At 39.0% G+C, this 24,612-nt stretch overlaps 1 protein-coding gene and 1 pseudogene across 1 annotated transcript; both read left to right on the forward strand.

The window, feature by feature from the left end:
• Positions 1 to 1,602: 1,602 nt before the first annotated feature.
• Positions 1,603 to 2,553, forward strand: LOC129402500 (putative olfactory receptor 2B8). Its single transcript, XM_055129332.1, has one exon. It carries the CDS (start codon positions 1,609 to 1,611, stop codon positions 2,551 to 2,553), a length of 945 nt encoding a protein of 314 aa, XP_054985307.1. The 5' UTR covers positions 1,603 to 1,608.
• Positions 2,554 to 21,803: 19,250 nt separating this feature from the next.
• Positions 21,804 to 24,233, forward strand: LOC129402502 (putative olfactory receptor 2B8; annotated as a pseudogene).
• Positions 24,234 to 24,612: the final 379 nt, after the last annotated feature.

A 24,612-nucleotide genomic window follows, 5' to 3' on the forward strand; every position in this document is an offset into this window, starting at 1 on the left:
TTTCCTCTGACTCAATTTTTGCATATAGGAAGGCCATGGATTTTTGGGTATTGATTTTATAACCTGCGACTTTACTGTACAAGCCTATTGTTTCTAAGAGTTTCTTAGTAGAAGTTTTAGGCTTCTCTAGATATATTATCATATCGTCTGTGAATAGTGAAAGTTTGATTTCTTCCTTTCCTATCTGGATACCCTTAATGTCTTTTTCGTGCCTAAAAGCTATTGCAAGTACTTCCAGTACTATGTTGAATAAAAGTGGTGAGAGTAGGCATCCTTGTCTTGTCCCAGATCTTAGAGGAAAGGCCCTTAGTTTTTCCCCATTGAGGATAATACTTGCCATGGGATTGTGGTAGAGGGCTTTGACTATCTTGAAGAAAGTTCCGCCAAAACCCATTTTGGTGAGAGTTTTCATCATGAACGGATGTTGGATCTTGTCAAATGCTTTCTCTGCATCTATTGATATGATCATATGGTTTTATCTTTATTTTTGTTGATATTGATTGATTTACAAACGTTAACGCATCCTCGCATCCTTGGGATGAATCCCACTTGATCATGGTGTATGATCTTTTTGATGAGCTGTTGGATTCTATTTGCTAATAGTTTGTTGAGGATCTTCGCATCAGTGTTCATCAGGGATATTGGTTTGTAAATTTCTTTGTTAGTGGTATCTTTGTTTGTTTTTTGTATTAGGGAGAGGGAAATGTTTTTAAATAAAACATTAAAATTACTGTAATTTCAGAATCACAGTTATAATAACGGAAAATAATGTACATCATTTTATTTTAGTGATGTTTAATTTGCCTAATTTAAAAATATCACCCTAATGTTTTGTTCATTTCTTAGCAGTCATTGTCAGATAAATAGGTGTTAAATTTATTTTTTAATAAATTTGTTACCTATAAAGCACCAAATAATTTAAACATTATTTTGCATGTGTATCAAGTGTTGTTTTAGTCCTCACTAATATGAAAATAACTAAATAAGTCCTATATCTTATATTACTTCCTATTATGTGTGAGCTATGTCAAACACAGTTGTGTAGAATACATAAATTAAACTCTCTATGTGCAACTCTTATTTTTTTTGATTTTGCCTTTTGTTTTCCCTGACTACATTTTCTCTGAAACAGTTATATATTGTATGGGTAAATCCTATAATACATAATCTTATATATATATGCATATCTTTTATGCCTATGAGTGATGCAAGCATGTATTTCTTAAATTCACTTTCAATGATAATATTTCTTATATTGACTACCAATGATAATATTATTTATGAAGTTGTTGAAATAACGTGATGTAGAATAGTATCAATGATGTTAAGTATATTTTTTTATTAAATAGTCTTATATAAATAGAGCTTAAACCTTTGCCAAGATAGACTGTACATATCACTTAATTGAAGAGCCCCCTTTCTAAATAATTTTATGGTTCACAAGAGTAGTGATTGTGGGAGTGGGGGTCATGTGTGAACAAGTTCAAAGCCCAGTGCCTGGCACATGCTAGATATGTGCTCTATCACTGAGCCACTGAACTATATAACTGTAACTATACTATATAAAAATTTTAATACTTTGTCTTGACAGGAGACATAAACTAACAAATGATGGAAGAGAAAAATGGAACCACTACTGGGTTCATCCTACTGGGCTTCTCGGACAGGCCTCTACTAGAGCTTGTCCTTTTTGTGGTTCTTCTAATCCTTTATATCTTCACTCTGCTGGGGAATGCCACCATCATTGCACTATCCTATCTAGATCCAAATCTCCATACCCCAATGTACTTTTTCCTCTCCAACTTAAGTTTTCTAGACATGTGTTATATTACCAGCACTGTCCCTCAGTTTCTGTTTAATCTCAGTGGACCTGATAAATCTATCTCCTATGCTGGTTGTGTGGCTCAGCTGTTTGTGTCTCTGGGATTGGGAGGCACAGAATGCACGCTTTTAGCAGTCATGGCGTTTGACCGCTATGCTGCCGTGTGCAGGCCCCTCCACTACACTGTCATCATGCACCCCCGGCTCTGCTCCCTCATGGCTTCAGCCTCATGGATCTTTGGTTTTACCAACTCCTCGGTGCTGACGGTGCTCACCTTCATTTTACCACTATGTGGGAGGAATGAAATAGACCATTTCCTTTGTGAGGTTCCTGCACTGATTAAGATCGCCTGCGTCGACACCAGAAGCACAGAGTCTGAGATATTCTTTGCCGGTGTTTTTATTCTTCTCTTTCCTGTTTCATTGGTCATATTCTCCTATGGGCAGATCGTGAGGGCCATCTTAAGAATTAAGTCTGCAGAGGGAAAGCGCAAAGCTTTTGGGACCTGTGGCTCCCACTTCATCGTGGTCTCTCTGTTCTATGGCACAGCCATCTACGCCTACCTCACGCCCAGCAACAACTACTCTCAGGATAAGGGCAAGTTCACGTCTCTCCTTTATGGCATTTTTATCCCCATGATGAACCCCGTCATCTATACACTGAGGAACAAGGATGTGAAGGGAGCAATGACAAAAATTCTTTGGAAGATTCATGGCTTGATGAGTGTATGAGAAAGACACTTAATGGAAGGAGTTTTGAATGTCAGAGTCTCTCAGATGTGTATATCTTCATGCATTCTTTCAAAATTACCCTAGCAATTTTCAGTGGTATTTCTCTTTACTGTCACATAAAAATGAGTTGGAAAACATAAGGTTGTGGATTCATTTCAATTTCTAGAGTGGCTGGGAACCTGTTCCCATAGCGTTGCATTATATTTATCATTTTAAACTGTCCCACAGGTTTATTTATTTTTATTTACAGCCCCACTTGGGGTCATTATTTCATTTGACTTGCAAAGAGATATTAAAAACATAGCATAAGAGGAATGGTTAAATGAGAGTATGAACCACTAAATGCTGTATTGAATATTAAGACTTTATCATTTCCTCATGATTCTTTTATAAAATGCTATCTATAGCTGAGTTTTTTCACAGAATTAGTTGCATGTCCTATGAAAACACAAAATATAAGCTCAAGGCAAAACTTCCTACAGTGAATCTTGATAAAGCCATTCAGAAGTTAGTCTATCTTTGACCTCTGCATCTTAATAATCATAATCATATATCATTGTATTAATTTCACAGGCTATGTATGCAAATCACTAGGTGAAGGAATCATTGTTGCCAGTTACAATGGTACCTCAAGTTGTATCAGTGGAGAATGGAGTTTTTTGTTGTCGTTGTTTGTTCTTTTACACATTTATACACAGCCATAGGAATGGATATGTGAAACATCTAAATGATTACTTTAAGTTTGTGAGACATATTCTTCTTCTTTCCTCTTGAAAATGATTTCTAGAGTGGAATTACAGGAGCCCTGGGTTCAGTCCCAGGCACTGAATGGTCCCCTTAGTACCCTAGGGAGTGGTCTCTGAGCACTACTTTGTGTAATCCGGAATTAAAAGGAGAAAAAGTCTTTTGAGCATATTTTATTGTCAATGAATGTCCCAAGTCGTCTCATAGTTCACACAATTTCCAAAAGAAATGTAACAAATATTTTTTTTTAAATTCCTGTGGGGGTTGGAGCAATAGCACAGTGGGTATGACATTTGCCTTGCACGTGGCCAACCTGGATTCAATTCCTCAGCACTGCCAGGAGTAATTCCTGAGTGCAGAGCCAGGAGTAACCCCTGTGCATTGCCGGGTGTGACCAAATAGAAAAAGAATACCTTTGGAACTGGGGCAATAGTACAGCAGTCAAGGCACTTGCCTTATATGCAGCTGACCTAAGTTTGATTCCTAGCATACCATACAGTTCCCCAAACCCATCAGAATTGATCCCTGAGCTCAGAGCAGGAGTCAGCACTTAGTGTTGTTGGATGTGGCCTGCAAAACCAAACCAAAGCAAAATATCATATGTTATCCGATGCTTATTTAGATTCACCAGAAAATAATTTAAAGAAAATATTTAAAATAATTTTAAATAATTTAAAATAATTCACCAAAAGTAAATTTAAAATAATTTAAATAATGGATAAATACATATTAACATAAAAATCTGCATAAGTCTAAAGTTGATCTCATCGTAAAATAACTATGATTCAATTATGACTTATGAGTATTAATATAAGCATCCTAGAAAATTTGAATGTGACATTCAATGCCACTGGTTTTCCATGCCATTGCTTCAAGCTTAAATGCAGCATAAGTGTATTTTGAAGTTTGGTTCCTGGCCAAATTTGGTTCAACATTCTTAAAGTCTTGAATAATGTTTATATCCACGGAGGTAAGAGTTTTGACATTACCATCACTCCGTTACATGAAATGTAATCCTTCTGAATGAATTTTTTTTGTGTCCTGGAAGTAGAAACCCGAAGTATAATTGCTGGTTTGCATGAACACTCAGTTCTGATTTTATTGAGAAACCTCTATACTGTTTTCAATAAGTGTTGAATCAGACAACATTCTCACCAGCGGTGCATGGGTATTTATTTTTCTATTAATTTGATTTGCTTTCAGAATCACACCCAGTGGTGCTCAGGACTTATTCCTGGCTATGTGCTCAGGAATCACTCCTTGAGCACTCTAAGGACCATAGGGATGCTGGGGATCAACATTATGTCAGTCACATACAAAGGAAGTGCTTATCCACTACACTACCACTTTAGTTCAAGGGTTCCTTTTTCATCACATCAGCATCAGCACAGATTATTAGCATTATTTTTGATATGTGCCGTTGTCACTGTTGCCTTGATTTGGATTTGGTGGACTCTTTAGGATTTTCTATGCGTATTATAATGTTATATGCAAATACTGATTAATTTTGCATCTTTTAAATTTTAATCTTCGTGATTTCTTTTTCTGGTTTGATTGTTGTTGCTAGGACTTATAATACTGAAGAAAAGTGGAGACTGTGGACATCCTTCACTTTTACCTGATTTCAGTGGGAATGACTTCATTTCTCTTGCCAGTAAGAATGATAATGGTGGGTCAGGAGGTGATAATAAAGTAAACAGGGTGTTGCCTTGAAGCAGACCTGGGTTGGATCCCCAGCATTTCATATGTTCCCCCCAAACTCACCAGATGTGATTTCTGAGTTGAAAGCCAGAAGTAATCCTTGAGCATTGACAACTATGACCCAAAAACCTAAAAACAATGTTTGTAGGTTTGTTATAGATAGTCACTACTATATTGAAGAAGGTTTCTTACACCACTATTTTATTGATTCTTCTTATTCAATTGTTCTTGTTCTTTTTTAATCATGAATGGATATTGGATCTTGTCAAAAGCTTTCTCTGCATCAATTGAGATGATCTGGTGACTTTTGTCTTTCCTTTTTCTGATGTGATATATTATGTTAATTTATTTGTGCACATCAAACCATCCTTGTATTCATGAGTCCCACTTGATCATGGTATATTGTAAAAAACTATCTGGCAGGGGCGACCGGGGGAGAGCCCTGGCAGCTTGCCCCGTCGTCCACCCCCGGGTGTGGAGGTTCGGTCCTGGGCCACTTGCCCAGCTGGAGAAGCCCGGACCATCTGGCAGACAGAGGAAGAAGCAAGGGTCAAGCCGGCTGATAGATCAGTTGTCCTTTATTTCATTCTCTCCACAAGCCTGTTCCAGTCTCTCTGAGGTCCCCATTTCTCCTCTCTCCTCTCTCGCCCCCAGCACTCCTCTTTCCTAGCTCCTCACTCTTCCATCCTGCTCTCTGGGTCCTCTTCTCACTCTCTGAATCCATTTCTTCAATTCTCTCTCACTCCACTAGTCTCTCTACCTACTTGTCTCTCTCCACTTTGCCTTCTAGGCTACACACAGTCAGGTAGCAAAATCAACATAAGAAGGCCCTTCCTGAGGGTCAGGGTTCCAAAGCCCTTCCTGACTGCCAGCAGGCAAAATACCTGTTAAGGTTTTTCTCCTTTGCTTAGTCCAAGAACTCATTAACATCTCAATACTACTTATTTTTGTATGGGTACAGTAAGAAATACATTGAGGCATGTAGGGCAGCTCTCCTGGGGACATCTTGCCACAGACTCAGACTGTAGCACTCAGGCCAGATTAATCATTCCTAACCCTAGCAGGGTCCGAATCTAGTTATTACTTTTTAGATCATGACAGCATTTATCCATGAAGAGATCTTAACTTATAGTTAAGCATTAAGCACTTTAGGCAGGCCCATCTCGATGCCACGGTAGCACATAACTCACCTCTTGCCCTGGGTCCGTTCCGTCCCTCGTCGGGACCCTGCTTTTGGGGGTGCTAGGAAGTAAGGGCAGCTGAGGCTTAGGTCATCTAGAGAACAGATGCCCAAGAGGAAAATATCATGCAGAGTCAAATGTCTCCCAGGTTACAAAAGCATAGCATTTGCTACAGTCTTCCTGTGCCCATACAAAAGGACATAGATCTGAATAAACTACGCAAAGGACTCAAAGAGAAGAGAAAAACAATATTTACAAGTCAACAGAACACTAAAAAGGAAGTTACAAATAAACACAGAGGAAAAGTTCCAAATAAACCTAAACTACCTGAGGCTATGTTATCTTACAGTATGTGACATTTTTTGACATGCTGTTGGATTCAGCTTGCTAATATGTTATGAAGGATTATTTTTCATCAATATTTATTAAGACTATTGGTCTGAGATATTTTTCTGAAGTAACTCTGCTTTGTGTCTTAGTGTAATGTTAGCTTTGATTCTTCAATATTTTGGAAGCGCTTAAGGAATAAAGAGGGTAACTCTTCTGTGATTGATAGAATTCATCAGTAAACCAACAAAGAGCATAACTTCGGTTCTTGGGGAGATTCTTAATCACTGTTTTGACTTCCTTCCTTGTAATTGGCCTTTCAGGTTGTCTACTTCCTCCTCATTTAGTTTTGATTCTAAGAATCATCCCATTTCTTCTAGATCTTCTAGCTTAACATAAGCAGAAAGTTGTTCTCAGTATTTATAACATCTTGAAGTTCTAAGGGGTCTGTTGTAATTTCTCTCTTTCTGCCATTAATTGGATTTATATGAACAGTTTCTTTTCTGTTCTTGTAAGTCTGGCTAAAGGTTTGTCTATCTCATTTATTCTTTCAAAGAACTACCTCTTGGTTCAGTGATTATTTGCATTGCTTTCTTGGTTGATATATTATTGATTTATTCTCTAGCTTTTATTATTTCCTTCCTTTGACTACTTTTTGGGTTCATTTGTTGTTCCCTCTCCAGCCATATGTGATAACTAGAAAATTATTTCACATCATGTATGAAAGTTAAGTAAAAAATGAACTAAGATCTGGATGTAAGGCCCCGAGCCATAAAAGTTATTGAAGGAAAGCAATGGTAAAACACTTCTGTATACTGGGTTCTGTGATATATTTGGGTATTTAATTCTAACAAAAGAGGAAATAAAAGCGAAAATGAATAAGTGGGAATGCATCAAACTGAAAAGCTTCTACACAGTCTTGTTTTGAACTAGACTGCCTAATAAATATTATGAAAAGGTTGTGTAGTAAAATAAATGAGAAAATTCTAACATAAAAGTATTTTTTACGCCTTCTCCAGATGGAATACTGGTGACCATTAGCTTCTACAAACATGCTTCCAGCATGTGGGGACCAGGACTCTTTCTCCAAACTACATGGCCGCTTATGTGGCTGCACGACCTTTCCTGATATACAAAAAACCACTCTAGAACAGCTCCTCCACTCCTGAATGGCCATGATCCCAGAGGCACACAAACCAATCTTGGAACACAGCAGCTGCTGACAGAAATGCTACTGGGATTGTGAACTAAGCTATGGCCCCATGCAGCCCCAGGAGGGGGAGGGTTTTTGTCCCTTGGCCTTTTCCCCTTTGCAGCAGCATGGCCACCGCCACCTTTCAGAGCAAATTAGACAGAGAGGAAGGAGCTTTCAGTGATGGGGCGCGCAGGAAATCTCACAATGGAGGGGTGCAGAACCAGCACTGCTCCCTGCCCAGACAAGACCCCGAGTGGCCTCCCATGAATGGCTCCTCTGCTCCTGAATGGCATGATCCCAGAGGCACACAAACCAATCTCAGAATGCAGCAGCTGCTGGTAGAAATACCTCTGGACTTAATTACTAAAATACCAGAATTCCAAAACCGAGCTGCCACTGTTGCAGCCGTGTGACATCATATGCTCTTCATTATCTGCAATAGAAAACAAATGATCTAATGATGCCTTTTCAGCAGGTCTGATTGTTGGGTAGAAATTCCAAATAATAATAGTGCGTTTTCTGTCAAAAATTAAATGTAATCAAAGTAAAGAGAGAGTAAAGTGAAAATCATCTACCACATAGGCAGGGTGGGGAGTGGGAGGGGTAGTACACTGGGTTTCTTGGTGGTGGAACATGTGCACTGGTGAAGGGATGTGTGTTTGATCATTGTATGACTGAGTCTTAAACCTGAAAGCTTTGCAACAGTTTTCATGGTGATTCAATTAAAAAAAAAATTTAGCAGATAATGCTTTCTTTTGGTGAACATTGTTAATTAAAATGGCAGTTCTGTATACTTGGAGTAAATGCATTTGTATATAGTAAATTATCTCTGCAATCCCTCCAGGTTAGCGTAAAGAAAGATAAGTTAATATTCAGTTACAGTTTTATTGAAGTAGATGAGTGAATTATAATTCATTTTCATTATATTAAAATGGTCTTTAATTAAAAATTTTTGGTTTTTGGGGCTGGAGTGATAGCACAGCAGGTAGGGCGTTTGCCTTGAACGAGGCTGACCCAGATTCAAATCCCAGCATCGCATATGGTCCCCTGAGCACCGCCAGGGGTGATTCCTGAGTGCATGAGCCAGGAGTGACCCCTGTGCATTTCTGGGTGTGACCCAAAAAGCAAAAAAAAATTTGTTTTAAAAACAGATAAACCTTTTTAAGATGAGCATTGACATCCCTAGAAATTCCAAGGAATGCTTTTACTCTCCCAAATGTATAAAGTCATAAACAAGAGTGATTAGGTGGCCTCTGGCACTCTCCTTGATTACTTCTTTCTCTGAGCATTATCATCTCTGGACAGCTTGACACAGCAGCTAATTATCAGTATAGGAGATAGATCCCTAGATACTTTAGCCTGATAAACAACTTTAGTTTTCTGTGCAGCAACTCCAGAGTGCAATTTCATACCATTTTCGACTATTGCCATAAGGATCTATATGTCATATAATCAGGTCATTGTATTGAAGAAATTTACACACCACATTCAAAATTGTTTTTACTCTTCTTCCTATTAGTTAGAGGCAGAATACAGCTGTAGAATTCCATGTGAACTATAGACATATTTACCATGAGAAAGCATCACTTTGCTCTGCACAAATTTCTGCATGATCTGATGTTGGTGCTGTTCCCCTTTGCATTCAGTGCATACCACATACATCTTGGTTCTTCATATCTGAGCTATCCAAGCTGCAATCTCAGTACTACATTTAAGGTGAAAACTTGGAAAAAAGATAGCAGATAGCAGTATTAGAACCCAAAAACATATTGAATAAAGGTGAGTAGAATGGAATGCATCTTTGTTTTGTTGTAGAATTGTAACTTAATATCTGGTCCAAATACTTCTATATCAAAAAGCTATACTCTTTACATTATATTTGTGAGAAAAAGGAACATGCTCTCTCAGTTCACCAAAAGTCAGAGCTGAGTTCAATCATTCATTTTAGAAGCCAATAATGCAACACTGGATATTGCATTCTATTGTACTTTATATGTGAAATATCAACATGTCCATGTGGAAAATACTTTAAGTTAAGCTTATTTTGATATACTAAAATTTATCCCTTAACTATGTGGAATCAGTAGTGTTTGTCAAAGTGCTAGACTTTCATTCTCTTCCTTTGGCTTCTTGTTCAATGTGGAATGACAAAATTTTCATTTTCTATGCTACACTGTTTTGTTAGGTCAGTGGTCTTTAAAATGTTTTTACTCCCACAAAGAGCTACACAACCAGTAAATTACATATGGAAATTCAGAATGCTAGGTTGAAAATTACAATAAGGAAGTTCCAATTTTTGGCTATTGTGTCATTGCATTTCTATGTTGAGTTTATTGAGAAATGATGACCCTTCAACTGATTACGAGTTCACCGAAGAGCAACAATGATAGGGAGAGTGAAGATGGACTGAGTTTTTAAGTAAACAGTGAGTTAGACTAGTGACAATGTTTGCTTCCAGTTGCACTGATGTGATGAGCAGTGTCCATCAGACCATCCCAGTTCTGCTACACAAGCACCAGAATGGGTCCTTTGAAGAGTGGTTTATTTGCCTCACTGATTCTTTGTACTGCAGGGTGTTCCTGTCAGTACCCTATTTGCATATCAAGGTGTTGGGATTAGGTGACATCAATTTCTTTTTTGACCTGACTAGCCCTCAGGTCAAAAGGGAAATTCATTCACAGGAGGTTTCTGGAAACTAGTGGAGTAGCCAAAGACTTATTAAATTATATTTTTTTTAAATGCTCATTTTCGCTCAGAATAGAAGCCCTCTGCTGCAATCAGTGCTTTATAGTTGTGCTATCCAATGTAGCAGCATCTAGATATTTGTACTTACTTAAATTTACAGGTTTTACAGTGAAATAAAAGGTAGAGATCTGTGGAGTTCATGCCCAGTTCAATCAGCTTAATCAATGTCTGAATAAAGAGCAATGTTCCTACTTTAAAAAAGAAAAAATGATTGAATTCTGTTCTTTGCTTTTCTAATGCAAATGGTCACATCATTAACTATTATGAATATAAGTGATTACATATTAAGTATAGAATATGAATATTATCTATGATATTTTAAGTGACGATAGATTATTTTTACCATCATAGAGTTCTATTCAAGAATATTTTTGTGGTTTTTATGGGATTAACCTCATGCTAAATTACTCTCATGATCATCTCTGTATCACTGTATCACTGTCATCCCTTTGCTCATTAATTTGCTCAGGTGAGCACCAATAACATCTCCATTGTGAGACTTGTTGTTGCTGTTTTTGGCATATCGAATACGCACATCGAACTTGCCAGGCTCTGCCGTGCAGGCAGGATACTCTCGGTAGCTTGCCAGGCTTTACAAGAGGGGAGGAGAAATCGAACCCAGGTGAGCCTCATGCAAGGCAAATGCCTTAAGGACAGTGCTATCTCTCCGGTCTCTCATGATCATATCTCTTTTTAAATTTTTTTTTTTTACCTACAGTGCTCTATTAGGCTTGCTTCATCACCTTTACCTTGAGCGAGTCTCTTCAATAAGCATTTTGCGTTGGAAGCCTTTTTTCATGCTCTTGTTTCATAGAACTTGGTCCAAAACACCATTCATGTTCATTAGACTTTCATTCAGATATAACAATAAGTTTATTTTCCCCACTTTATACATCCTTGAATACTATCAAGGATATCCAAATATGTCTGAATTCAGATCAGGCCTATGAAATAGAAACATATTAAACCAATACCTGTCCATTACAGAACTGGTTGCTGTATTTGAAAATTTGGCAGTATTTTTTCAGGATTCATTCAGAAACAGGGCAGGAAAATTTCAAAGTACTCATTCTTTAAAATAAAACATAAAATTAATAAGTAATTTTATATCTTAATCACAGGCATGAATTACTTGCTTTTAAAATCTTTAATTTGTACACTTTAATATTATCAATTTGTGCTTTCTGTAAAAATTTTAGAATTGATGTGTTAATATTGCACATTTAATGTATCGTATACCACTTCACCTCCATCTTGCTATGTCAATAGTATTTCCATTTAAAAAAATCTTTCATTTGAAAAATTTTTTTGCATATTATTGTAAAATTGTGTTCTCATGAGATGTTATTTCCCATTTATTACTTTTATGGTTGAAAAATATTATAAGAATGCCATCTTTTTTTGTACTATTCATTGTTATTTTACTTAATTTTTTACACATTTGTGCTTTTATCCTTTCAAGCTTTTATATTTGTAACTAGGTAATTGTGTCTAATTTTCATAATAGTGTTTATGATGTGTCTCATTATGATGGTTTTTAAGAACAACATCCTCTCTTCCTGAAGCTGCAACAAATGGGTTTAATATTCCTAGTCATCTTTTTGTTGTTGTTTTTGGTTTTGGTTTTTTTTGCTTTTTAGGTCACACCTGGCGATGTTTAGGGTTGACTCCTGGCTCTGCACTCAGGAATCTCTCCTGGCGGCGCTCGGGGGTCCATATGGGATGCTGGGAATCGAACCTGGGTCGGCAGCGTGCAAGGCAAACGCCCTACCCGCTGTGCTATTACTCCAGCCCCATTCCTAGTCATTTTTATTTATAGCTTGCTACTAATGACCTATCTATCCTACTGCATTTTTTCATTTGCTATTCACTTAAATATTGGTGAGGATTTCCAACAAAGCACATAATTCTTTAAAGTAGTGGGAAGGAAATTTCTTATTGACCTTCAGTCAAAAACAGTTCCTAGGCTGGAGCCATTGAACAGTGGGAAGAGAACTTGCCTTGCATGGGTCAGACCTGGGTTCGATCTCTGATATGGTTCCCTGCGCACCAGTAGGAAGGACTGATCCATGAGCTCAGAACGAGGATGAACCCTGAGCACAGTCCCACACCCCTCCTCACCAAAAAAATTCCCAAACAAACCCAATCCTGCTCCTTCTCCTTCAAGATTATACCTGTTGTGTTGGTGCAAATAATGTTACGAAGATGAGAAATGTTGCATGAACGTTCGTGCAATCGGAGGCTCTGAGATAGGAACTCGGAAGAAATGCATTGATTGGAGGACTAAGGCTCGCTCTGGCTCTTAGCAAAGGCAGAGGGCCTCGTGGACGTCCTTTTATTGATCATGGTACCTCTAAAGGGTGCAATATAGTGACGTCACCAAAGGCATCAAAAAATGTTACAGGGAGACCATTGAGAAAATGGAAACATTGTTTCCTTGTATGGGTAGGCCTATAGCCTCGGGAAAAGAATACAGAACTGAGAAGGGAAAGATACAAAACCGAAACTGAAACCTACAGGCACCTGGATACAAAACCGAAACTGAAACCTTCTTCAGGCACCTGGATTTACATCCCAAAGACTAGGCTGTGCTTGCCACTTCAAATACAAACTGGGCGGGCACCTGAAATCTGCATCCCAAAGACAAAGCTGGGCCAGAGCCTACATTTTAAATCTCAAAGGTCAGGCCTTGCTAACATTATTTGCATGTCAAAGACCAGCCAGGCTTCTGTGAGAGAAGGAAAAACTGCTCTTTTCAGTATGTTGAAATTATTTTTCTGAAGGCAGCTTGAAGGGGGAAAATGTTCAGCTTCATCCAAACCATTCAGGACACACACGAGAAGTCTCGCCCATTTTCATGGGTCCCTATGTTCCTGTCCATAGTATGGTACAGTATACATGGGCTCGCCCTGACAGCTCAGTCCAGCCCCAACAGAGAAACAGAGTAGGAAGAATAAGTAATCCAGATCAATAGAATATACACTTGCTCATCAAAGGAATATAGTGCTGTAGTCTTAATCTTTGCCATATGGAGAATTTTTAAAAAGAAAATATTCTTGCTTAATTATGAAGAAAATTACTTGATTTTTTGTATGATATTGTAAAGTAACAGATAAATGACCATCAAGTAATCTTAGAGCTACCAACGTGTTTGTTATGGTGTTGAAAACTCTACAGTGTAGCTCCAACAAATGGCTTTGCTTAGGAACCTCTCAATGTAGTTGCCAGAGTGAACTTGGAGTATTTATAACACACAGAAGCGTACTTTAAAAAATATTTGAGATATCAAGACTTAGAATAATATCAATAATCTGGATGATGTAGGCAGGTAGATAGGGAAAGGCCCTTGGCAATGAAAATTGAGATTTAACAGAGTCTCTGGGAAGGGGACTCTTAAGATGTGCAGATTCAAGAAAACAAAAGACCCGGAAGAAACCATCAGCAGACCCTGAGGACAACAGACCCCTCCCCAGGGGGTTCCCCAAAGAAGGCCATCACCACTCCCAACCTCCCTAGTAACCTCCTTAGCAACGAACTTTTACCTGGGAAGAAGCCCCCACGTGGGGGCAGGTTGGAGAAACCCTATAAAGGCCACCTTGAACAAAGGAAGTGCGCGCATATGCTGCCTGAGCCCATGTGCTGCTTGTGCCATGTGGCTGAGCACATGTGTCGCCCGCATCTCCCCCCTTGAGATGTGTACTTTCATGCTTTCGTGTCCAGTGCTAGGATGTGTGTAGAGCTTCCTCCACCCTTGGAGAAGCCCGCGTTCTCCCTTGAGCGCGTTACTCCTACTGGTTTTTCTTTTCCACTTATCCTTTCCCCCTTCCCTAAGACCTTCTAAATAAAATCTATTTACTTCACTGCTTGTCTACTCCTGAAATTCTTTTCCGCGATCGAGACAAGAACCCAGTTACCCTGGGTCCCGGGAGTTAGAGGCGGTTGGAGAGAAAGTGACCGTCTTTCTCCTCCCCGCTTCACGAAAGTCACCCGTGGGGCCCACCGACATCATGGACATACAATATTACTGTACTATACTTAGCAGTAGCGAAAATCTCATGGGAAATTTCTATAAGCAAAGTATTAGTGCATCAGTGGGGAAATTTTTTAAATAAACCATTGAAATAACTAATTTAGGAATCATGGTTTTAATAGTCAAAATATACATTATTTTATTTTAGTAGTGTTTTATTTACCTAATTTATTTATTTATTATTTATTTTTAATTAGTGAATCACCGTGAGGGTACAGTTACAGATTTATACACTTTTGTGCTTATGCTTCCCTCATACAAAGTTCAGGAACCCATCCCTTCACCAGTGCCCATTCTCCACCACCAGTAAACCCAGCCTCCCCTCCACCCTCCCCAATCCCATCTCCCCCCACCCCACCCTGCCACTGTGGCAGAGCATTCCCTTCTGTTCTCTCTCTCTAATTAGCTGTTGTGGTTTGCAATAAAGGTGTTGAGTGGCCACTGTGCTCATTCTCTAGCTCTCATTCAGCCCCCACCTCCCTTCCCCCACATGGCCTTCGACTACATTATAGTTGGTGATCCCTTCTCTGAGTTGCCCTTTCCCCAGAATGTGAGGCCAGCCTCCAAGCCATGGAGTCAACCTCCTGGTACTTATTTCTACAATTCTTGGGTGTTAGTCTCCCACTCTGTTATTCTATATTCCACAGATGAGTGCAATCTTTCTACGTCTGTCTCTCTCTTTCTGACTCATTTCACTTAGCATGAAACTTTTCATGCTGATCCACTTAAATACAAAATTCATGACCTCCTTTTTTCTGACAGCTGCATAGTATTCCATTGTATAGATGTACCAAAGTTTCTTCAGCCAGTCATCCGTTCTAGGGCATTCGGGATTTTTCCAGATTCTGGCTATTGTAAACAGTGCTGCGATGAACATACATGTGCAGATGTCGTTTCGATTATACTTTTTTGCCTCTCTGGGCAAAATTCCCAGCAGTGGTATTGCTGGGTCAAATGGGAGCTCAACCTCTAATTTTTTGAGAGTCATCCATATTGTTTTCCAGAAGGGCTGAACCAGTCGGCATTCCCACCAGCAGTGTAGAAGGGTCCCTTTCTCCCCACACCCTCTCCAATAGTGGTTCTTTTGTTCTTTTGGATGTGTGCTAGTCTCTGTGGTGTGAGGTGGTATCTCGTGGTTGTTTTGATCTGCATCTCTCTGATGATTAATGATGTAGAGCACTTTTTCATGTGCCTTTTGGCCATTCGTATTTCTTCCTTGGTAAAGTTTCTGTTCATTTCTTCGCCCCATTTTTTGATGGGGTTGGATGTTTTCTTCTTGTAGAGTTCAACCAGAGCTTTATATACCATTGATATCTACCCCTTATCTGATGGGTACTGTGTAAATATCCTTTCCCATTCTGTGGATAGTCTTTGGATTCTGGTCACTGTATCTTTTGCGGTGCAGAAGCTTTTTAGTTTAATGTAGTCCCATTTGTTGATCTCTGTTTTTACTAGATTGCTTAGTTCCGTGTCACCTTTGAAGATACCTTTATCTTCAATATCGTGGAGGGTTTTGCCGACCTTGTCTTCAATGTACCTTATGGTTTGTGGTCTAATGTTGAGGTCTTTAATCCATTTTGATCTGACTTTTGTGCATGGTGTCAGGTCAAGGTCTAAGCCCATTTTTTTGCATGTGGTTGTCCAATTGTGCCAGCACCATTTGTTAAAGAGAGTTTCCTTGCTCCACTTCACATCTCTTGCTCCCTTATCAAAGATTAGATGATCATACATTTGGGGTTGTGTGTAGGGATATTCCACCCTGTTCCATTGGTCTACGGCTCTGCCTTTGTTCCAGTACCATGCTGTTTTAATTGTTACTGCTTTGTAGTAAAGTTTGAGGTTGGGGAGGGTGATGCCTCCCATCCTCTTTTTCCCAAGAATTGTTTTAGCTATCCTTGGACGTTTGTTGTTCCATATGAAATTTAGGATTGCTTGATCCATTTCTTTGAAGAATGTCATGGGTATCCTTATACGGATCGCATTGAATCTGTATAATGCTTTGGGGAGTATTGCCATTTTGACAACATTGGTTCTCCCTATCCACGAGCAGGGTATATGTTTCCATTTCCTCATGTCCTCTTTGATTTCGTGGAGTAGCGTTTTGTAGTTTTCTTTGTAGAGATCTTTTACTTCCTTGGTTAAGCTGATTCCGAGGTACTTGATTTTCTTGGGCACGATTGTGAATGGGATTGCTTTTTTCGTGTCCCTTTCCTCTGCCTCATTGTTTGCATATATGAAGGCCATGGATTTTTGGGTATTGATTTTGTAGCCTGCAATTTTACTGTATAAGTCTATTGTTTCTAAGAGTTTCTTTGTAGAGGCTTTAGGCTTCTCTAGATATAGTATCATATCATCTGCAAATAGTGAGAGTTTCATTTCTTCCTTTTCTATCTGGATGCCCTTAATCTCTTTTTCTTGTCTAATAGCTATCGCAAGTACTTCCAGTACTATATTGAAGAGGAGTGGTGAGAGTGGGCATCCTTGTCTTTTGCCTGATCTCAGAGGAAAGGCCCTTAGTTTTTCCCCATTGAGGATAATGCTTGCCGTAGGCTTGTGATAGATGGCTTCGACTATCTTGAGGAAAGTTCCTCCAAACCCCATTTTGGCGAGGGTTTTCATCATGAAAGGATATTGTATCTTGTCAAATGCTTTCTCTGCATCTATTGATATGATCATATGGTTTTTATCTTTACTTTTGTTGATATGGTGGATTATGTTGATTGATTTCCGAATGTTAAACCATCCTTGCATCCCTGGGATGAATCCCACTTGGTCGTGATGTATGATCTTTTTGATGAGTTGTTGGATCCTATTTGCTAGTATTTTGTTGAGGATCTTCGCATCGGTGTTCATCAGGGATATTGGTCTGTAATTTTCTTTCTTAGTGGTGTCTTTGTTTGCTTTTGGTATTAGGGAGATGTGTGCTTCATAGAAACTGTTTGGGAGAGTTTCTGTTTTTTCAATTTCCTGGAAAAGTTTGAGGAAAACAGGCAACAGGTCTCTTTAAATGTTTGGAAGAATTCGCCAGTGAAACCATCTGGGCCTGGGCTTTTGTTTTGGGGGAGGTTTTTGATTACAGTTTTAATTTCCTTAACATTGATGGGTCTATTCAGGTATTCCAACTCTTCTTTGTTCAGTCTTGGGAGATTGTAGGAATCGAGGAATCCATCCATTTCTTTTAGGTTCTCCTGTTTTGTGGCATATAGACTTTCGAAGTAGTCTCTAATGATCTTTTGAATCTCACTGGTTTCTGTTATGATGTCCCCCTTTTCATTTCTGATTCGATTTATTAGGGTTTTCTCTCTTTCTTTCTTTGTGAGTCTTGCTAGCTGTTTATCAATCTTATTTATTTTCTCAAAGAACCAGCTCTTTGTTTCATTGATCTTTCGGATTGTCTTTTTGGTTTCCATGTCATTAATTTCTGCTCTAATTTTTATTATTTCTTTCCTTCGATCTGGTTTGGGTTCCTTTTTCTGGTCCTTTTCTAAGGTCTTGAGTCGTGAAGTCAAGCTGTCTATGTGGGCCCTTTCTTCCTTCCTGAGGAATGCTTGTAGAGCTAAAAATTTTCCCCTTATCACTGCTTTAGCTGCGTCCCATAGGTTTTGGCAGCTCGTGTCTTCATTCTCATTTGTTTCTAAGTATTTTTTGATTTCTTCCTTGATTTCCTTCCTGACCCACTCATTGTTCAACATTGAATTGTTTAATATCCAAGTGTTTGATTTGATTCTCCGTGTTGGTGAGTGGTCAGCTTCTATCTTCAGCGCATCATGGTCTGAAAAGACGGTTGATACAATTTCTATTTTTCTGATTCTATTGAGGTATGTTCTGGCGCCCAGTACATGGTCTATTTTAGAAAATGTTCCGTGTGCACTGGAAAAGAATGTGTATTCTTTCTTTTGGGGGTGTAAGGCCCTGTATAGGTCTATTAGGCCTCTCTCTTCAATTTCTTCTTTCAGAGTCAGTGTTTCCTTGTTGAGTTTTGTTCTTGTCGATCTATCTAGAGGCGATAAGGCCGTATTGAAGTCTCCAACTACTATTGTGCTGTTAGTGATGTCCTCTTTGAAGTCTGTTAGGAGTTGTTTTAAATATTTAGCCGGTCATTCGTTAGGAGCGTATACGTTTAAAGAGTGTGATTTCCTCCTGTTGTACATATCCCTTGATAAATAGAAAATGACCTTCACTGTCCCTTTTAATCTTTTTCAACCTGAAGTCTATGTTGTCAGATACCAGGATGGCCACTCCAGCTTTTTTAAGGGAGTTGTTTGCTTGCAGGATTGTTTTCCATCCTTTGACTTTGAGTCTATGTTTACTCTGTTCAGGTGTGTTTCTTGCAGGCAGCAGAATGTTGGGTTTAATTTCCGGATCCATTTTGCCACTCTGTGTCTCTTGATGGGTGCATTTAGGCCGTTGACATTGAGAGAGATTATTGTGATAGGATTTTGTGTCATATTTCTGTGGCATTTGTTGTTTTTATGGGATCCTCCTTGTCTTACAGTAGCCCCTTTAGACCTTCTTTCAAGTTTGGTTTTGAGTCTATGAAGTTCCTGAGCTGTTGTTTATCTGAGAAATAGTGTATGGTTCCTTCGAGTTTGAATGAGAGTTTAGCCGGATAAAGTATTCTTAGTGAGGCATTCATTTCACTGAGTTTTTTCACTATGTCCCACCATTGTCTTCGGGTTCGGAGGGTTTCCTCTGACAGGTCTGCTGTAAATCTGAGGGGTGCTTCTTTGTATGTGATTTCCTTCTTTGACCTTGCTGCTTGTAGAATTGTGTCTCTATCCACAGCATCCACCATTCTGACTATGATATGCCTCGGAGTCTTTTTATTTGGGTCTCTTTTTGCTGGCACTCTTTGGACTCCTTGTATCTGGATGCCTGCCTTCTCCAGCTCTGGGAATTTCTTAGCAATGATGTCTTTGACTGTGTTTTTTTCGTTGGGGTTACTTCCCTGTGATTCTGGTACTCCAATGATTCTTATGTTGTTCCTCTTGAAGTCATCCCCCAGGGCTCTTATTCGCTCTATAGCCATTTTGAGGTCTTTGGCCATGATTTGTTGTTGTCTGTAAGCTTTCTGCAGTTCATCCTCTAGGTCGCTGATTCTGTCTTTGGCTGTAGTCATTCTACTGTTGACGGCATCTAGTGAGATTTTTAATTCATCTACCGATTCCTTTATTTGTGTGACTTCCGTTCGTAGGTTTGAAATTTCTGCTCTCATTTCTTCCTGCATTTTCTTGGTAGAACGTTCCAGTGATTCATTCATCTCCTCCCTTAATTTATTGGACGTCTGTTTCATAGTTGCTTGGAGTAGGTCGATTCTCCTCCAAATTTCCTCTCTGAATTGTTTATCTGAGAGGTCGTAGATGTGGGTAGCCCCTTTTGAGGTTTCTGGTATCTTTTCTTCTCCCTCTCTTCGTGGAGGGGATTTTCGCTGCTTTTTCATATTGTTATGGAAGCATAGAATTGGAACTTTGTAGTTGTTTATTCCTACTCCTTCTTGCTGAGAGAAAGAGGGGCTCTGTTTTGTGCTATTGCTGATGGCAGGCTTTGTTCCTATTCTAGGGTTCTTCCTTATACTTAGGCGTTTCTTCCTGATTGATGTGGGGTCTTTAATGAAGACTTAAGGCTAAGTTCTCTTTACAAAGGTTTTGCTAAGCTTCTCTTATTCACTGATAATTTTTCTAGAGTTGAAGTAAGCTAATGGGCTACTTCGCATAAGTGATTGAGATGGGTTAAAATGATTTTCAAAGCAAGAAGACTATAATGTGCTAAGGTAGGAAAGAATAACTGCGGTGGTGTTAGCGGCCGCCGCTCCGGCAGGAGGCCACGCCCCCTTTTAGGCCACGCCCCCTGAGATACAGGCCATGCCCCAGTTTCTTTCTTACAGGGGCTCCTGGGACGTGGGGCACCCGGAAGGCGTGGCTGGGAGTGGCCTGATTACCTGCTAAACGGCCAGGTTGGACGGAGCCGCACGGGAAAGGTTGGGCCGGCGGGACGCGGAAAGGGGCAGTAGCTCAGGCACCTAATTTATTTTTTTGCTTTTTTGATCACACCCAGTGATCCTCACTGGTTACTTCTGGCTCTGCACTCAGGAATTACTCCTGGTGGTGCTCGGGGGACCATATGGGATGCTGGGAATCGAACCCGGGTTGGCCACGTTCAAGGTGAACGCGCTACCCATTGTGCTATCACTCCAGCCCTTATTTACCTAATTTTAAAAAACAACCTAACCTTTTGTTCATTTCTAATCAGTCACTGTCAGATAAATAGCCCTTCAGTTTATTTTTTTAATAAATTTGTTTCCTGTAAAACACCAAATCATTTATACATTATTTTGCCTGTGTTTTATATTTTATCAACTGCATTTTCAGTCCTTAATAATATTAAAATATCAAAATATGTCCTATGTCTTGGGCTGGAGTGATAGCACAGCGGTTGGGCTTTCGCCTTTCACTCGGCCAACCCGAGTTCGATTCCTCCGCCCCTCTCAGAGAGCCTGGCAAGCTACTGAGAGTATGGAGCCTGCCTGGCAGAGCCTGGCAAGCTACCCGTGCGTATTGGATATGCCAAAAACAGTAACAGTTAGTCTCTCAATGAGAGACATTACTGGTGCCCGCTCGAACAAATCTATGAGCGATGGGATGATAGTGACAGTGATGACAGTCCTATATCTTATATTATCTATTATTTGTGAGCTGTGTCAAATACAGCCTTGTATAATACATAAAATAACTATATGGAATTTTTATTTTTTATGATTTTTCTTTTTTTTTCCCTAACTCCATTTTTTCTGAAACAGTTTAAAGACCCATATATTTTATGGGAGTTTAAATCCTGTAACATGTAATCTAATATATATATATATATATCTTTTATACCTATGAATGATGTAAGCATATGTTTCTTAAATTGACTATCAATGATAATATTTATTATATTGACTACCAATGATAATATTTCTTAAAATGACTATCAATGATAATATTTCTTATATTGACTATCAATGATAGTAGCATTTATGAAGTTGTTGAACTAAGTTGGTAGAATAGTATCAATGATGATGAGTATATCTTTTGATTAAATAGTCTTGTACAAATACAGCTTAAACTTTTGCCAAGATAGACTGTATCCACCCACTTAATTGAAGAACCCCCTTTTTAATAGTTATATGTTTCACACGAGTGGTGATTGTGGGAGTGGAGGGCATGTGTAAACAGGTTCAAAACACAGTGCCTGGCACATGCTAGATATGTGCTCTACCACTGAGCCACATTATAAAGTGCAACTGTATAAGAATTTTAAATACTTTGTCTTGACAGGAGACATATACTAACAAACAATGGAAGAGAAAAATGGAACTTCTTTCACTGGGTTCATCCTACTGGGCTTCTCTGACAGGCCTCGACTAGAGCTTGTCCTTTTTGTGGTTCTTCTAATCCTTTATAATATCTTCACTCTGCTGGGGAACACCACCATCATTTCACTGTCCTATCGAGATCCAAATCTCCATACCCCAATGTATTTTTTCCTCTCCAACTTAAGTTTTCTGGACATGTGTTATATTACCAGCACTGTCCCTCAGTTCTATTTATTTTTTTGTTTGTTTTGTTTTTTTTGGTTTTTGGGTCACACCCGGCGATGCACAGGGGTTACTCCTGGCTCATGCACTCAGGAATTACTCCTGGCGGTGCTCGGGGGACCGTATGGGATGCTGGGATTCGAACCTGGGTCTGCCGCGTGCAAGGCAAACGCCCTACCTGCTGTGCTATCACTCCAGCCCTCAGTTTCTATTTAATTTCAGTGGAACTGATAAATCTCTCTCTTATGCTGGTTGTGTGGCTCAGCTGTTTGTGTCTCTGGGGTTGGGATGCACAGAATGCATGCTCTTAGCAGTCATGCATTAAACTAAACTCTTGGCTAGACATTTTTTTTTTACGATAACAAAAGTTTTGTGGAAGCTGCATTTTATTTGAAAACCCACCCATTTTTGCTAACATACATTTTAATATTGTAAACAAAAATAGAATCTGCAGAGACAATGCAACAAGTATGCTTAAACTTGTGTAAAGAATTGCTTTCCTCTAATAAACTGTCCTTCTTAAGGCCCCTCTCAACCCAAATGTTAAGATGTATTTACAGAAAGCACCAATCAACAGTGCGGTTTTAAATCTTGTTAACTAAACTCTTGGCTAGACATTAACTTTAAAGACACTATTTCCCCTTATTTAAAAGGTACATGATCGTAACATGGCATTAGCCAAATAAAAGGTTCAAAGATTTTGTCCCCTTCCCTCCCCCATATTATCTCCTAGAGTTTTATTGAAAAGAAGGAAAGTCTTGAAGTGAAAGTAAGTCTTCACACTCATTTTGGAAAGGCCCTAACATCAAATGGAAAATAATGGCAAGCCAAGCACAAAGCAGAAAGTTCCTTCTTGATGCACTAATGCTGAATTTAAAATGTAGTGCTTTTTGTAGTCAATGAACCGTTCCCTTGTAAAATCCTAGGCACAGAACTGACTATAAGGATTAATGCATTTATAATGCTTCCCTAAATCCCACAGAGACTGGTAATTCCTAAGCAGTTTCAGAACTATGGACTTGCCGTAAAATATTTAGTTCTCTGTATGTCAGCTGAAAGCATTCTGAATCAGATTCATTCTGTGGATAAGAATCAAACATACAGTGTACATCCATACTCATGTTCATAAGGTTCAATACAATATTAATGTTACATAAATTGATAATCATAAATACAAATACTTAAGGAATGTCTACTGCAAACAGAATATATAATTTTTTTCAAAGAAAAGTTAATTTTAATTCCTGTTTTTTTATGTGTGATGACTGGAGAAAAGGAAAATATGGTATAGTTAAGATCATGATTTTGATCATCCCAAAGGAGTTCTGTTGTATTACAGTAAAGGACATAGTGCTTCTCTCCAGGCAGCTTTTCCAAATACAAATTTCACACTTTCCAATTAAGGGCTTTCCTCGGTATATTACTAATTATGAGTATTAAAAGGAGCTGAAAGAATGGAAGGGTTAGTCACCAAAAAGACAGATCTTAGTCTGAAATTATGGCAATTCTTGGCTTCATAAACAGTACTGACACATTCTCCTATATACTAATCCCCATTTCCTTCATGGGCCTTCAATGGGTTACTGGAGCATTCTAGTGGAAGGGGAGTTTAAGAGCAGTTTGGATGCATACACTGTCATCATGCATCCCCGGCTCTGCTCCCTCATGGCTTCAGCCTCATGGATCTTTGGTTTTGCCAACTCCTCGGTGCAGACGGTGCTCACCTTCATTTTACCACTATGTGGGAGGAATAAAATAGACCATTTCATTTGTGAGATTCCTGCACTCATCAAGATCGCCTGCGTCGACACCAGAAGCACAGAGTCTGAGATGTTCTTTGCCAGTGTTGTTATTCTTCTCTTTCCTGTTTCATTGATCATGTTCTCCTATGGGCAGATCGTGAGGGCCATCTTAAGAATTAAGTCTGCAGCGGGAAAGCGCAAAGCCTTTGGGACCTGTGGCTCCCACTTCATCGTGGTCTCCCTGTTCTATGGCACAGGCATCTACGCCTACCTCCAGCCCAGCAACAACTACTCTCAGGATAAGGGCAAGTTCACGTCTCTCCTTTATGGTGTTTTTATCCCCATGATGAACCCCGTCATCTATACACTGCGGAACAAGCATGTGAAGGGAGCAATGACAAAAATTCTTCGGAAAATTCATGGCTTGATGATTGTATGAGAAAGAAACTTAATGGAAGGGGTTTTGAATGCCAGAGTCTAAGATGTGTATATCTTCATGTATCCAACCAAAATTACCCTAAAATTTTCAGTGATATTTTCTTTTGCTGTCATATAAAAATCAGAGTTGGAAAATGTAAGGTCATGGATTCATTTCAGTTTCTACAGTGGTGGGAACCTGTACCCATAGCATTGCATAATAATAAAAAAAATATTATTTTAAACTGTCCTATAGATTTATTTATTTTAATTTACATCCCCATTTGGTATCATTATTTCATTTTACTTGCAAAGAGACATTAAATATGTAACATAAGAGGCATGGCCAAAATAAGAGTACGGACCACTAAATGCTGTATTGAATATTAATATTTTTGCAT

The sequence above is a fragment of the Sorex araneus genome, chromosome 2 (genome assembly GCF_027595985.1).
Source record: "Sorex araneus isolate mSorAra2 chromosome 2, mSorAra2.pri, whole genome shotgun sequence".
NCBI classification, from domain to species: Eukaryota; Metazoa; Chordata; class Mammalia; order Eulipotyphla; family Soricidae; genus Sorex; species Sorex araneus.